This window comes from Thalia democratica, chromosome 8 (assembly GCF_965202585.1).
Source record: "Thalia democratica chromosome 8, ktThaDemo2.hap1.1, whole genome shotgun sequence".
Lineage (NCBI taxonomy): Eukaryota > Metazoa > Chordata > Thaliacea > Salpida > Salpidae > Thalia > Thalia democratica.
Genome location: NC_139172.1, coordinates 26029882 through 26046034, shown reverse-complemented (window position 1 = coordinate 26046034; position 16153 = coordinate 26029882). Strand labels below are relative to the sequence as shown.

Sequence of the window (16153 nt, the reverse complement as noted above, 5' to 3'; positions counted from 1 at the left end):
CTTATGCTGTACTACTACACTGTAAACGATTTCAAGGAAGTTTGTTATAAAAATAGTTGTAAAAACAATGAAAAAATATAATGATGAAACAGCTTAACTAAGCTAAAAATAATAAAAAAGTGTTGTGTTCATTAATCATTAGTAAAACAACTGTAGACGTAAAAATTCAAAGAGTTAATCATTGTTGTTGTAAAGACTTGTTTTTGTAATTTTTATACGATAATAAATACTAAATATTAGTTATCTAAATATTTTTTGTATACATAATTGCCAACTAGTTTTGTTTTTTGACAAACTTTTGCTCAGCAACTCTAGTTTAGTGAAAATTAGTTTAATAAAGTTATTGTGACTGCTTAAGTCAAGGCATATTACAGTTAATTTAAACATAAACTCTTATGTGAATTTCATTTACCACCATAACACTTTGGGAGAACAATATTTCACAAAAAACCTTAGGAACTGTAACAAAATACTCTTGATTATACAATTGCTGAGATTTTTAGTAGGCTTCTGGTTAAAATTAATGAGATAGCATACCTTTATAAAATAGTTGCATAGTCCTACTTAGGTCATATAAGTCTTAATGTAACTTCAAGTTGTTAGTTTTTTTGTAATTTTTCAGGAGGATTTCGTAACAACTTTTTTGCAAGTGCCTACATTGTATAAAAGAAAATTACTATGTGTAGTATTTATTTAAGTACTTTATTTTCAAAATTAAAGTTTCCGAAATAAGAGTTTAAGTTTATTTTGTTTGATACTTTTTAAATAAATTTTAAAATAAGTTTACTACTTTTGTATCGTTTTGCCTATCAAGTATATAACTGAGTTTTGAATTAATAGTTCGTACTTATAGAATTTACTTTTAAAACTGTATATTAATTTTTATTAAACAATACAATTTTGAAAATGCAAGTTTTGTTTTTCAGCAAGGGATAATGATAGACTTCATGAATTATCTTCAATAAAAAAACCATCAATTCAATCTGATTTTCAATATATAATTTAAAGAATATGTTAATACTTTAGAATGTTATATTTATACTTTTTTACAAGACCTAAAAAATAAAAAGTGTTGAAAACAGCCTTTGAAAAAATTATTCTAAATAATATTGCCAGCAACAGATAATTATTATGCGCAACTCAAGACAAACCCGAGAAACTCTTGATTTCCAGTTGCTAACATAATACGTCCAAACTCTGTCTGATTTTACCGCCATTTCATATTCATCTAAGTTGATCGGACAGGAAGCACCTCCAAAACTTCTGGTCATTGTGGCGTTAATGACTTTGTACCGTAAAACATCTCGATGTCCCTGTTTAGACACGTAATCAAAAATGGACTTAATTTTGCAATCAAAAGTATTAATCAAAGTCACTTTTAGAGAAAAGACCTTTTTTTAAAATACTTTTTAACAAATGTGTTAACTAACAACTTTAAAAAATTACCATAACTAGAAAAACTGGAGGGTTTCTTTTTTTTCGTAATAGTAAATCTATTTTGTAGTATATTTTATAGTATATAAGTTTTAGTTAATTCATCTACAGTAATTAAAAAAAGTAGTGTCCTTTAGACTGATAATAGTTTTATAAAAATGTATATGGGAGTATGGGACTAACTTTAACGGTATACTCTCAAAATCCACCCGCGTTCAAAATCTACTCGATTTTTTTTCATATTTTTTTTTTAACTTATTATTTATTTTTTTCAATTTTTTAATTTATTTTTTATCTATGTTTCATTATAACTCTTACCCCTAACCCTTACCCTCGATCGGTAAGTGGATCTCAATTTGACTGGGTGGATTTTGATGGCGGATGGATTTTTAACGTGTCCCAACATTAACTCCTATAACGTACTTATTGTGTCTTGGTGAGTCTCCACATCTTTCAGGTGCGAAATCTAAAGATATAACTAAGTTAGTTTTAAGAAGCACAAAAATTAAGATAACTTTATAATAAATTATACATATAAATAAATTTTATAAAATACTTTATGTTTTGCGTGTTCTATGAGCACTAACACTGTTTTCTTACATCAATTATACACTATTATTTTTTACTTTGTAATAATGCACTTAAATTAAAAAAATTCAAGTAAGAATAAGTATTAGCATTTTCAAAACAAAATTAAAAAGACTTCCCAAACCTGTTTTCAAGACTAGTAAACTATTGACTAATTTTTTTTAAGATTAAAAAATAAGTTTTAGCTTTGATGATAAAATAATAAAAGTATTGAATGAAATTTAATATACGAAGAAATAATTATTTTTCGAATCGTTTTTTAGTCAACTAAAAATTAATATTAGGTAAACTATACAAACCTTTATAAATACATTTATATCGGTTTAAACACACGATCTAGAAGTTTGATGTTAATGTCAATTAGCTTTTATGTAATTTATTTAAAAAACCTAAGTTTTGATTTTAAGTTACTGAATAAAAAATGTAAACTATCTAAGCTCGTGTATTTTAAGTTTTATGAAATTTTTTAGTTGTTTAAGGGTTAGGCTAGTTCGAAAACTTATTAGAACTAATAAAGTTTTGGTGCAAAATATTTTTTGTTAGCATCAAAAAAATATGAAACGTGATGCAAATGTCCCATTCAAAAATACAAAACATTACTAGAGTTTAAACAAATTTTAAAATTTAACGAACTAACGTGATTAACATTTTACAATCGTTTTTAAAACAATGTGTACCTAATTAAACCAGAAAAAAAAACATTGTAAAATTATAACTAAAAAAAATGCGAAAACTTATGCCAAATCTTAAGTTAAACGCATATTTTAGAAATCTTAATGATTGCTGATTTGTTTGACTAATCTAAAAGTATTGACTTACAACCTGAATTTTAATTTTTGTTTATATTGTGTATTTAGTTTTTTAGAAAGGAAGCTATGTTTCTTATTTCATAGTTATTTATTAGGGTAAATATGTAGGTATATAAGAATATAACTTAAATTTAAAATTGAGTCATATGCAGTTACAGTTGTAAATTGGCCAACATTATTACGAGATCAATGTAACATACAGTTGAGAATATAACTACAGTTCAAAAGAGTTTACGCAACAAAAAATTATACTATTAAACAAGCTCTTTTAATTTAAACATAGCAAAAGTTATTTAATATTAAAATTTGTTTTGCTACGAATTTCACTTACTGTTGACAACGTAGTTCTCTGCTGCTGAGCCCGATCCAAAATAAATTGTGAAAGTTGCAATCCAAAATAGTTTGTATAAATACATTTTAAAGGAGAGTTGTGGGTAAGTTTAAAAATTAGTATACGACAAATTGTTAATAACACATTCTACTACATTTGTAACAACAAACACTTTCTTGTCCAACTGCAAACTTAAATACTTTTGAGAACTGACTATTAATGCTTTTTAAGCGAAACTAAAATGAATATTTAACCTTTTAAACCTAACAATTCGTATTTTTTACTATCAGAAGAATATTATATTTATAAATAAGATATATAAGTATAAGTATGATAAAATACCATTTAGATTCGAAGCTGTACATATACTCAAAAGCTTTTTTTACGAAAATTCGTTTTTTACAAGTTTACAAAAATAATGATATTATTTTAGTGAACTTTATTTAAAGCTAGAATTCTTTTTTCACAAAAACAAGATATTAATTTGATATATAGTCTCAACTTGGTTGTAGAAGTACCACGATAGTCCTAACTAATCTTATTGAGCCCAAAGAAAAACAAATATAAAATCGACAAAAAAGTGCAACATAATCGATAAATATATTATATAAAGACTAAATGGATAAACAAATTTTTTGTAAGTTAATGTTTTTTTTAATTAATAAGTGTATCAATTTGCTTTAAAAGCTTCTACTGATTTGTAACAATTTGTTGTCTATGTTTCATATATGCGAACAAACTTAGCTTATAATAAATAACTTGTCATAAAAACTTTAACAATTATTTGACATCGTTTGTTTTCTACTAAGTAGTGAAGTTTATATAAAAAAATAATTTGTGAAAAATTCTTGTCAACTAAACTAACAATGTTGTAACAAGTTTTTGAATATTATATCAAATTATTTAGAAGCAAATTAGAAGTTTTAAATAAGCTTTTTATATCACAAGCTACTTAATTAAGATACCAAATTAGGATTAGAAAATAATAGTACACAAATTTTAAAAACTAATTAGCTTAAATAAATTGAAGCAAACTTTTAAATATTTTATAGCTATATAACTTTTCTGTAATACTTTATAATTTTGCTTTAATGCAACAAAACTTACACTAACTAAGCTTGGTTAAAAACAAAACCGGTCAATTAAAAATTACTTACTATAAGTTCGCAGCTTGCAACTTTAATTGCATTGTAAAAACAATAAAGGTTTACCAATGACCGATCGAAATTTGAATTTTTCATATTAAATCAATAAAGATCTACAAACTTATACTTCTCGTAAAAAAACAAATATATCTGCACGCATCCATCAATTTTTAAAAAAAACTATACTACTTAGACTTATACAAAGTAAGGTTTGCTAAAGCAATATAATATTTTAATAAGCTATTATAGTTGGAGGTTACAAAAAACTTGCTCTCCATTATTGTAATTAAAAATAAATTCCACTGATAAAACAATTTTATTTTTTCATAAAAAATGACTTTACTAGTTATTTTTTGCATCAATAAGTAGCAGCTGTATTTGTGGTTAGTTAAGGTCAATCCTGTGAAACAACTTTTCTAAACTGTTTATGTTTTCTATATTTCAATTGTTTATTTTTGAAGTAAACAAATAGCTTTGAAATACTTGGCTTATCCATAATATGTACCTCTCAGTTAGTTTTTTTCGTGTAGTATAAAAAAAAGTAACTAAAAAGTATAAAAAATTAACACTTACATAGCTTCTTTAAAAAAATAAGCGATTAGTAACAAAAAAATGTTAAACATAGTTAATCTGTTTTATATTTATCACTTTTTTAAGCAACTTCCATTTTAATCATTCTTCTACTTCAAAATTATTTAAATTATTAAAAAATGAATGCAATTGTAGTCTTGAACAAAAAATTATTGTTAATCTAGTATATTAATTTATTTTTTCTCGTACAGGATATATATAAAACTTTTAATCTCCTTGTTAATTATAGAACTAATTTTAAATAATAAAAAAACATAAGTTCGAACAAGTTTGTTCAGTGGATATATTATAAAGTTAATTAAATATGTTGTTTTGCTCTAGATATAAATTAAATGTTGTTACAAAAAAATATATTGATATAAAATATTAAACATACCATAATGTTTTCTGCAAACCTTTTGTTATTTTTCAAGCACTAGAAAAGTTTAAGTTAAAAAAAGTATTGCAAAATTTTTACAAAAGTTTAAATTAAATCAAAAAATATAAACATTACTTACTTTACTTTATTTTATTGAATTACAAAAAACTTTAAATTGTTTGTTACAAATATTTTGTAGTTTTAAAACACTCACGTTTTTGTTTGTTCCTAATTCCTATATATATAAAATTTCTCACTTTAGATAAAAAAACAGAAATAAACTAGAAGCTACAGTTTAAAAGAGGAAATTATCAGGGTTACAACAGTTTTTATCAGTTAAACTTTATTTACATTTCTCAAAAGCTTTATCATTTTTAACAAGTGCAAAACCAATTGTTTCCAATAACGGTATTAGATGGTTTCTACTCAGTCACATAATGTTTTACACCATTTATACATGCAACGCAAAAAATAAATAAAACTTCGGTATATTTTCTACTTGCAAAGATGTGATACCAAAACCTCCAGAACCGTTTTGAAGCTCAAACACAGATACACATTGTTGTTTTAACATCAAGGATTGTGATGGACGCTGCGTGGAACGCACCAAAAAATATTCTTTGTAAACAAATACAATGATAATACAATATCTACGGTATGGACTATATTAAGCAACTTTATGAATTATATTAAGCAAAACTAGTAAAAAAGATTTTTTTTACTCTCGCTAGAGGAGTATTATAAGCCTTAATAAGCAGTAGTTGTTATTGAATTATTAAGGCTATAATATTTCTCTAGCGAGAGTAAAAAATATTTTTTACTTGTTTTGCAAAATATAATAATTCTAGCCATTTTAAAATTAAAACTTGTAGAAATGTAAAGCAGAAGTTATTATTGAAATTACTACAAGTTTTGCTTTTAAAAAGTTTTAGTTGTTGAATAAACTTCTTATTATAATGTTAAAATTACTAGATAAACGTTTCTTATTACAGACGCTAACGATACAAGCTTGTTGGAATGTAAAATAATAAAATCCATTTGCACACTACTTTTCATTATTTAACTCATGCATTATCTTCTACTTTAAACAACTAACACAATATCACGTAGTTCTGTACAAAGTAAGTAATAAAAAGTTGTTCAAAGATAAAAAACATTAATACGTGTATTTAGTAAACTATAAGCATAAATATTAAACATTAAACACCAATAGTACATAAAATATATGTTAATCACTCACCACGTAAAATTAAGTAAGTCAATAAGCTTTAATTAACACGTTTTAACTTTAGTACTATAAAAAATTATATGTAAATTTATATTATTTGTTTATTATAGTAAAACTTTTCATAGTACTACAGCTCAAAGTATCTAAATAATGCCTATTGATTTACGCCCTTTATTATTGGAATGATTAACAAGTATTATATTTTTTACTAGTTACTGGTATATGTTTTTTATGCTTATCTTTTAGTATATACACATATTTATCTTCTTAATTTTCTATTCTCTTTTGCAGTACTTATTTTTTACAGATTTACGTTGAACTGTGTTAGTTGTTTAACACAGAGAAACGTGTGTTAGTTAAATAAAGAAAATGTTTAAATTAGTATGCTACCGGATCCGATTTTTATAAAATTAGAATCCAGACGGATCTGGATCCTAAAAAATTAATAAGTTGTTTGTAGTGTAAAAAAGTATTACGTATTATGTTGTTACTAACTTAATAATAACGGTTTTAAAAAAATTTTTAAGTTTTTTGTTATTGTTTAAATATTTTATTAAAAATATGTATATACGTCTCGCTAAAGATAAAATAGCTCAAGCTATAAACATAAGGTCTCAATTGAAGATTTTTCGTACTTTTACAAGTTAAATTTACAATTAGCTTGTATTTTTAGTATTTGTAAATAAAACAATTATCAAAATAATTTAAGTTTTCGCTTTAGTAAATGCTTAAATTGGATAACAAAATAAAAATAAGATATTTTTTTACGTTTAACCTAAGATTGAATTTTTACTGTTACAAAAAATTAAACAGAATATTAAATTTTGGAACTGTTTAAAAATTATAAAACAAACTACAATTAAGCCAGACATATCTTAACTCTTAAATTACGGATAAAATTATTCTTTCTTTTTGAATTTTGGATGTAAAAGCTTTTAACCAGTCTTTGAAAGAAATCGATTACGCTTTTGCTTGTACAAGTTATCAGCTTCAGAATATATTATTCTAAAATACACAGAAGATGGTCGTGCAGTACTAATATAAAAAGTTATTATAAACTTTTCAAAGTTAAAACGGTTACATACACTAACTTGAAATGATTCGTTACTATGGCGCTCAAATACTACCAACCCTTTTTCACTTAAAACTTTTTAAGCAATATAATAATACCTTATTTATTGAAACTAAAAGGATATGAAAAGAGTAAAGTAAATTTAGTGATCTACCGACTCTACAAAATTTGTATCTGGTTGAATCCATATACTTTTCTAAATTATAATCTGGGTCGATCCGAATCTAAAAAGGTATTATCCGGCCGGAAAAGGTAGATCACTAATGCAAATTGTTATAAATATCTTTGACAAGTAAGCGAAATATATTGAAACTTAAATATTCTTGTGTTGGTAATAAAATAAATGTAAAAATTTATAAACATTCTCTTTTTTATCATTAAAAATTCTATACTTTAAATGTCCTTTGATATTTAGATGTTCAAAGAAAAAAACAGAAAATTAGTAATAAAAGCAAACCGAAACTGTATTACATTTTGTACAAATATAAATGATCAGTCTTCGTTTTAATGAAGTTTTTCAAAATCGCTGGTAGAAAACATAGTTTACTAAAAGATACTTTTTGTTTTATGACTTTTTAACGCGCATGCGCATTACAAGCGTAACAAAGTATAAAAATGACCTTCAGCTAGTTTAAATGTTGCTAGAACAAGTAGGTGTTGTAAAATAAGTTTTAAATAGTTCTAAATGAAAGTAATTTTATATAAAATGTTTTTTGTTTGATAGTTATTACGATTGATATCTATATTTTAATAATTGACAACAATTCATGTGTTAGTGTATTTGTTAAGCCAATTTTTTCGTTATTGACCGATTTTTATAGATACATTTTTGGTGATAATTCATTTAATGTGATATTGTTAAAAAGCTTAAATTAATTTTTTAAATGTGGTTTCTTAAATTTTTTCTGCTAGCCGCTGCTACAGTTATTTCCGAATTTTGTCTTGCAACAGAAAACTATGTAGTTAACAGTAAGTGTATTTTTTAATAAGTTGAGTATAAATGTATAAAAATGTTGATTTAATATTTAAAAAAGTCTGTTTTTGTAAGTAGATAGTACTTTAACAATTAAATAATTGAAAAAAAGTTTATTTCAGCAAAAACTTTGTACCCTAGTTTTCAAAATTTACTTAAGCTGCAAGGCATTAAGACTGTATATTAATCTTAAATCAATAAATCAGTATTTTTAGAATTGTTTTTTAATTTCAACTGCAACTATTAATTAAATTTTATTGTTTTTTTTTATGTAACTCTTAAACTGTTAAGCTAATATATATATATATTTGTATGCCTACATTTCAACTTTAAAACTTAAATATAATTTCTTTTTAAAAACAGATAAAGTAATCTAAAAATAGTTTGAAATACAGTATGGCTTGATTTTTTAACTAAAAGTTTGCTTAACCAAAGCTTATGTTTTATTATACATCATGAATCTATATAAAAATTAGTTTTTGTTTACCTTTAACAATCCAGGTATTAGCTTAAAATTTGTGCTAAAAATTTTGAAGAACTTTAAACATAAGATATGTTCTGCAATAAAAAAATAAAAATTGCATAAACGAATTTATTTATTATTTTTATTCATCATTATGCTAGCTGTAATCCAAAAGTGAATTACATATATTTAAACGATGGCACTTCAGTTTAAGATGTTTTGATATAATTAATAAAAAGTAAATTCATGCATTTAAGCTGCTTAGCTTGTTGTTTATTGTTATTTTAGTTGTTTAATAGCTTTGCTTTTGTTTTGGCAATTTGTTTCTGTTTAACAATGATCTTCTTCAAGCGACACACAAAATTAACCTCTTAATCTGCTTTAAATCAAGCATTTCTATATGCTTGTTGTATTTATGTTTAAAACATTGTGCAATTGCAAAATATGAGTATATATAGATCTTTTAGTAACATTCTCACTTTGTCAACAGTTATATCAAATTAAACGAAACTAAAAATGCAAACAAAATTGATTACTTTAAAATCATACAAACTAAATTTAACAGTGTTTTTTATCAAATAGTTTATCTTAAATTATCAGTATAATTTCATAATTTTATATAAAGTTATTCTAATGAGGTGAAATAGACATAAAAAAATTAAATACTTTTTTCTGTTCAATTGAAAATAGCAAGTTATAGTAATAAAAACTAACATAATTTTAGATTTTGCTCCTGAAAGATGTGGGGACTCACCAAGGCACAATGAATACGTCATTGGAGTTGATGTTAGTTCCATACTTATACTGATAATGTTATGAATTGATAAACTAGAAACCATCCTCTATACTAGGGTCAGCAAATCTAAATGAAATAAAGGCTAATTTTAATTGAAAACAGTGCTATGAAAAGTTATAATAATAGTAGTAATAAAAATTGCTTTAAAACAAAAATATGAAAAAGTAAGCAATAAAACAGCACTGGTAAATAATAATAATAAATTTAAATAAAAACCTATATGTAATTGAAAAAAAAATATTTTCTTAACAAATCACTTTCTTAGCTGATAAGTACCTTGTATACTGCATATTTTTGCTTTGCTGGCCTCTGCTGTGAACACTGTATAAGTAATTTTTATACTAAAGTGCTTTAAAAATTGATCTATTATAATAAAGAAATGTATAGAGCGTACATGCCGCAGTAAAATTGTACTTAATCAGTAAACTTAACAACGTTGGCAAAACACCAGGGTTTGTCAGTACAAACTTCAAGTTTCTTGAATTTCAAAAAGCAAATTTGTAGGATAATAACTGAAACTGTTTAAATTGAAACTGTAACTATTGTGATTGTAAAACAAACGAAGCAGTTCTGGTTAAAAATCATTTTAAGATATTAGTGTCCTAAAGCAAATTAAATAACGAACATCATTATTCAAACTTGCATAAACATTAAGGGTGGATTCAAAACTCGGTTTTTTTTTATTAAGCCAGCCAGAACAAAGCTGCTTTTATCATTTCAAAAGAATAATTTTTGCTTCTGTTTAGTTATTCAATTAATATAAATATTACAATCAAATAAGCTACACTTAAAATTAAAACATATATAAGAAAAAATAGGAACGGGTCAAAATTGCACGCCGACAAAATTTCACGAGTGAAAATTTTGCACAATAGATCATTTTTGCACAAAAGTAAAAATAATAGAAAAAAAACTAAAACAAATGAAAAAATTACTAAAACATAAATTAATAAAAAAAGGCTACCCATCGAATTAAGGGTTAGGGGTAACAGTGATAGTAAAAATAATAATAAAAATTACTAATAAAAATTATTTTAAATAAGAAAACAAAAAGGTAAATTAATAAAAAAGAAAAAGAAAAAAGCTACCGATCGAGGGTAAGGGTTAAGGGTAACAGTAATAACAAATAAAAAAAAAGCTATTAAAAATTAATAAAAAAAGAAATGTTTCTTGTCCGAATTTAAGTAGTCGTGCACCCTGTATATGTAAATGTTTGGACCTGGTGTTTAATTTATAATGAATACTTTTTTTTAAATTTTACTTTAAAGTTAGTTTGAAATGCTCACAACAAAAAAAATAGTTTTCAATCTACCCATTATTAATGCACTGCACAACATTCAAAATTGTTACAAATTTTTGCGTACAATCCTGTAATTTTTAAAAAAGTAACTAAACGGCCAATAAATATATTAATTGAAACTAATTGTTAAATGCACTGTTAATGAACTTTCGTATTGATTTGAAAAGTCTGTTTTGCACAATAAAAGTTAAATTTGCACAGGTTTTCTATATAAAAACTAGTAAATTTTAAACTAAGTTGTTTTTAATGTTAATTTTTTAACAAACTGCTTTTTTAGATGATACTATGTATTTATAAAACACTTGTAAGCTTATATGCTTAGAACCAACAAAAAAGTAAATTTTATAGAATGTAAAACACGCAAATTGGATAAAGTTGAAAGTTATTTTTTTGTTTACAATATGTTATTATTTTTTTGCTTTGCAGACTTAATTAGGATTAAATTTCTTTAAAAACCAGTAATGTATATAATTTTTTTTACCAGTAATGTACTTTTAATTTTTCACACTCAGGGGTTGATGAGCATCATTTAATGGTTTTTTAGTGGGGTGCACGACTATTCAAGTCCCGAAAATTCAAATTCTTAAAATAATTGATAGTAATGTATATTTGTCAAATATAAAAATTACATATGTAGTTCCTACTAATATCTACGAGTCTTTTTTTTTCTTTTTTTGCAAATATAATTATTATTTATTAAATAAAATAAAAAACATAGTTAGTTTTGGAAATTTAAAATATTTTAAAAATATTAAAGGTTTTGCAAAAATGAAAAAGTTTCTTGTAAATTTTAATAAGGTGTACATATTTATTTTTATTTTTTCTAATTTTATATTACTTTTTTGGATATAGTTTTTTAAATACTTTTTTAAGAATTTGAAATGTCGGAATTTGAGTTGTCCGAATTTGAATTGTCATGTAACCGTTTTAGTGTGGCTGTAGTTGAAGTAGATTTTGAAATTCAAGAGTGTGTTACTAAGTTCTTTAAAGATAAAATATTAAGTATTTATGTAGGTGTTACATAATGGTTAAAGTTCTAAAAACTCGAATTCTTATCAAATTTTTAGTGAACAAATAATTTCTTAATAATAATTTCAAACTTTACAAATGAAAAATGTGCTTAAAAGCCTAATTTTCTATAGGCTACCTGTTAAAAAAACAAATAAGGAAAATTTAAATACAAATCGGGGCATGTCAGGCCAAAATTGCTAAATTCTGCGTGGTCTAAGCTTGAAAAAGACATTAACGTATTTTTTATATACACAGTTGTTTTCTATTTTATACTTGATTTAAAAAATAACCAATAAATGCAATCTGAATGCGGTCAACATTTTTATGTGTTTTAAATATATATGTTGTTTATTGAACGATAAAAAAAAAGCGCTTAAAAAGTTTGATCTAAGGACCTGGTTTACAAAGGAACCTTTCGGTTATCGAGTCGTACACCACATTGAATGTTTTTTATAAGATTATTATTAAAAGATAACTTTAAATCAAAAGCTATAAAACTACTGACAAATTGAACTTTAAAACTTTTTACAAAACTAGATTAATTTTTACATTTATTTTAAATAGTTTAAACGGAAAAAGCTTTAAAAAAACTTAAAAAATCTAGTGCTTTTACGAGCAAACTTTATAAAGGGACATCGCGATATTTTACGGTACAAAGTGGTTGACGGAAATATGACCAGAAGTTTTGGGGAAGCTTGTTGCCCGACCAACACTGATGAATTTGAAATGGCGGTGAAATCAGACAGACTTTGGACGTATCATGTTTACAACTGGAATTCAAGAGTTTCTCGGGTTTGTGTTGAGTTGCGTACAATAACTATTCAATGTTGAAAATTTTTCTTTTCATTTTGAAAATGGGTACATTTTCAATATTTTTTTTACTATATCTCGAAAAAAGATTTGGTAAAACAGCCTCAAATACAAACATACCTTTTGAATTAAATAAGTTAAAGTGGTTTTAAATTACTGTTTTTTAGTCTTTAAGTAGTGGTATTGTAAAGTCTGCCTTTAATCTTTCCCAAAAATCCTAACTTTCATTTTGAAAATTGTATTGTTAAATAAGATTTTATGACTGTTTTTTTTGATATATATTCAAAATTTCAATTGGTAAGCAAACTAATTTACAAAAATGAAAAATTTTGAAGTTTTCAAATAAATTTTAATAAAAATGTTGCTTAAACTTTTTTTTAAAAAGTTATAGCTTTAAGTAGAAACTATAAAAGCTGGCATTAAAACAAGATAACTTTTATGATATAAAAGGGTTGATCACACGAATTCGATCATCAGACCACAAGCTTTGGTAGGCTGAGACCGGTTTCGTCCTCAGTAAACTTGAGCTTGTCTCAAGGCATACTAGAGTCCAGGCTTCTGCTCTGCAGACTTTCGCCGATGTTTTTGTTGTTTTATGATATAACGTAGTACTTGCAAACACAATGTTATAAAATATAAGAATAAAACTTTTTCAAAGTTTATAAAAAACAAATAACTTTGAGCTACATTAAAATTTTAATGATCGAAGTATGATTTTGTGATTGGTATGTTAAATAACTGATTATAACTTGAAGCCTACTTAACAGCTCAATAGTTGTATTTTCAAAAAGGATAGTGATATTCAACCTTTTAATAATTTTTGTAATCTACTGTGAAACATTATATTGCCATAATGATGTGGTTATAAAGTATAAATGGAAAGGGCATTTAAAAAAGTTCCTTGGTTAAATTGTCTTAAAACCTTGATATGCCACAATTAAAACTATGGTTTACCAAAAATCTCCATATAACTCTCTTAGGGCCATCTTAGCAAGTCAGGGGCGATAAGCTGCAAAGGGATCCGTGAACAAGAGGGAACTTGGAGATACGTTTTACATTAAATTCAAAATTACACTAAAGAGCAAAAAAGGTTTTTAGGCATAATTAACGAGAAATTTACACATTCTAGGGTTTGTAATGAGTGGGGCGGGTATTCAATTTTATTATTTACTGAAAAAGGGGCGTTTATAAAAATTAGTTTTCTGACTTTAACAGTCAGAGGACCGTAAACTTAACGAAAAATGCTAAACACAATTTCGTTTGATGATATAAAACAAATTAAGAATCTTAAAAATAATACTTAAAAGTTTTTTTACTTGAACAAATGTTAAGTTCTTTAAACTTTTACATCTGCAGTTGCGCCTACCGATAAGATTAGATTCTTTTTTGTATTTAACATATAAATTTAAACAAATAAATAAACATACATTAAATAAATTGCAGCCTGTTCACAAACAAGTAAAATGGTCATTTATTGAAAATATCCTTGAAAATGAAGCGTGGAAGAGGCATGAAAAGTTCGAACTTGAAGATAAAATTCGCAGCTTCATTAGGAAACCGGCTGAATCTTATCGGAAAGTTACAAACTCCATGTACAGATACATAGATCATGTAAGTTGATTTGCTGAACACATTATTTAAAATGTGAACCGCTTAAGTCTAACCCGCGATCATTTCCCACCCGCACGAATCCCACCTGATCAAATCCGATATCCACTTACCAACCAAGGTTAAAGGTTAGAAATACCAGTGACAGCACAAAGATATTGTGCGTGGGTGGGAATGGTGCGGGTGACAATTGTAAGTTTATCTTTTTATATACAGAAGAAATAAAGAGTATTACTATTTTAACAAACAACTAGGTTTACGCACTTTAATTCATTAAAGTAATATTTAGTAATAAACAAGCTAGTTTATTATTTCCGTTATTAAACTTTGCTATTAGTGTTTAACTGTTTTTTTTTTGAAAGTGTTTAATAAAACAAATTGTATTTTATGTACACTTCGCTTTTAAACAAACTTAAACTTATCTTCTTAAAACTTTTTCTTAAATAAAGTCAATAAACAAACAATTTAACTCAAGTGCTCGTTTTTTTTTTTTTAATTTAATAATTTATGTGGTTGCAAAAACACTTCCAAAGCAATTCAGAAAGTAAATAGTTTCCAAACTCGTCACAGCACGGATTTGCTGACGTCGATGGGGACAACAGTTACTGGAAGGTGATGACCCCGTTGAGAAAGTACATCGTGCCCGCGCCGTTCGACAACGACGGGTATTACAGGAAGACCACGTTGAACGGGGGATGGGCCGACTGGTTCCAGATGAATGAGTGTGGTGATGGCGAGAGAGATAAAGTCGAAAAAGTTCACTTCATCAGATTGTGCATGAATCCACTGTTAGTTGAGTTAGATTGATTTGGTGGAAGATTGCTAAATTATTTATGTAAAATTTTCGTTTGTGTATTTTCTAGATGTTACTTATTTTTCTGTTATCCAAAAGTATTATTGTGTTTACTTTAAATGTCATTTATAAGCTTTTACTTTAATTTTTATTGCACTTAAGAGCCTTAATTACAGATTACTTAAAATATTTTTTAAATTTCTTAAAAAATAGTTTTATCTAATCATACTAGTCAAGTACATGACGTTTTTCACAAAGTCATTATTTAGATTATAACTAGATAATACCGTTGAAAAACTATCTATATTACTTCAGACCAATCAATAATGGGACACTGTGCAACGGAGGAAATGGATATACAGAAAAATTCAATGCTGACTGCAAAGATCTGGATGATGTGATGAAGACCAAGTTTAAAGATGCAAATATCACACTTTGGAACGCACCAAATCCAAGATATTAAATTGTGTTAACACGATTGTACATTCTTTTTTATTCGTATAGATTATAATCAAATAAACAAACATACACTTCAAAATTCTTTATATAAGAGTCATTTTTTACACTTTTATATGTTTTCGTTCAAGCATTTATATTTTGTAAAAGCAAAAAAAAAACAGAACATACGTTTCATAAAAATAACAAAAATCTTTCAGATCATCAGCTATAGGTTTTATTTTTGCACTGAATTTTTATAATCTACAATGTTCAATAATTACGTCATAGTGTTATACGTTTTTTTTTAGTATAGCTTTTGTATCATTGTTTAGCAAAGCCCAACTCATTTCAAACCTAGCTTTATAATTAAATCTTCAGTTAGTAAGGATTAAAATAAATAGAACT

General features: G+C 25.5%; 1 protein-coding gene across 1 annotated transcript; it reads left to right on the top strand.

The window, feature by feature from the left end:
• Nucleotides 1-9436: 9436 nt before the first annotated feature.
• LOC145843074 (uncharacterized) lies at nucleotides 9437-15773 on the top strand. The gene is made up of 6 exons (XM_082950538.1): nucleotides 9437-9440; nucleotides 9717-9778; nucleotides 12730-12891; nucleotides 14353-14520; nucleotides 15088-15305; nucleotides 15626-15773. Exons 1-6 carry the CDS (start codon nucleotides 9437-9439, stop codon nucleotides 15771-15773), a joined length of 762 nt encoding a protein of 253 aa, XP_082806664.1.
• The last annotated feature ends 380 nt before the right edge of the window (nucleotides 15774-16153 follow it).

Bases quoted from the DNA above. Each gene is read 5' to 3' on its own strand.
- LOC145843074 (XM_082950538.1), top strand. The intron at 9,779-12,729 runs GTTAGTTCCATA...AACTTTATAAAG, and splicing joins AATACGTCATTGGAGTTGAT to GGACATCGCGATATTTTACG. The intron at 12,892-14,352 runs GTTTGTGTTGAG...AATAAATTGCAG, and splicing joins GGAATTCAAGAGTTTCTCGG to CCTGTTCACAAACAAGTAAA.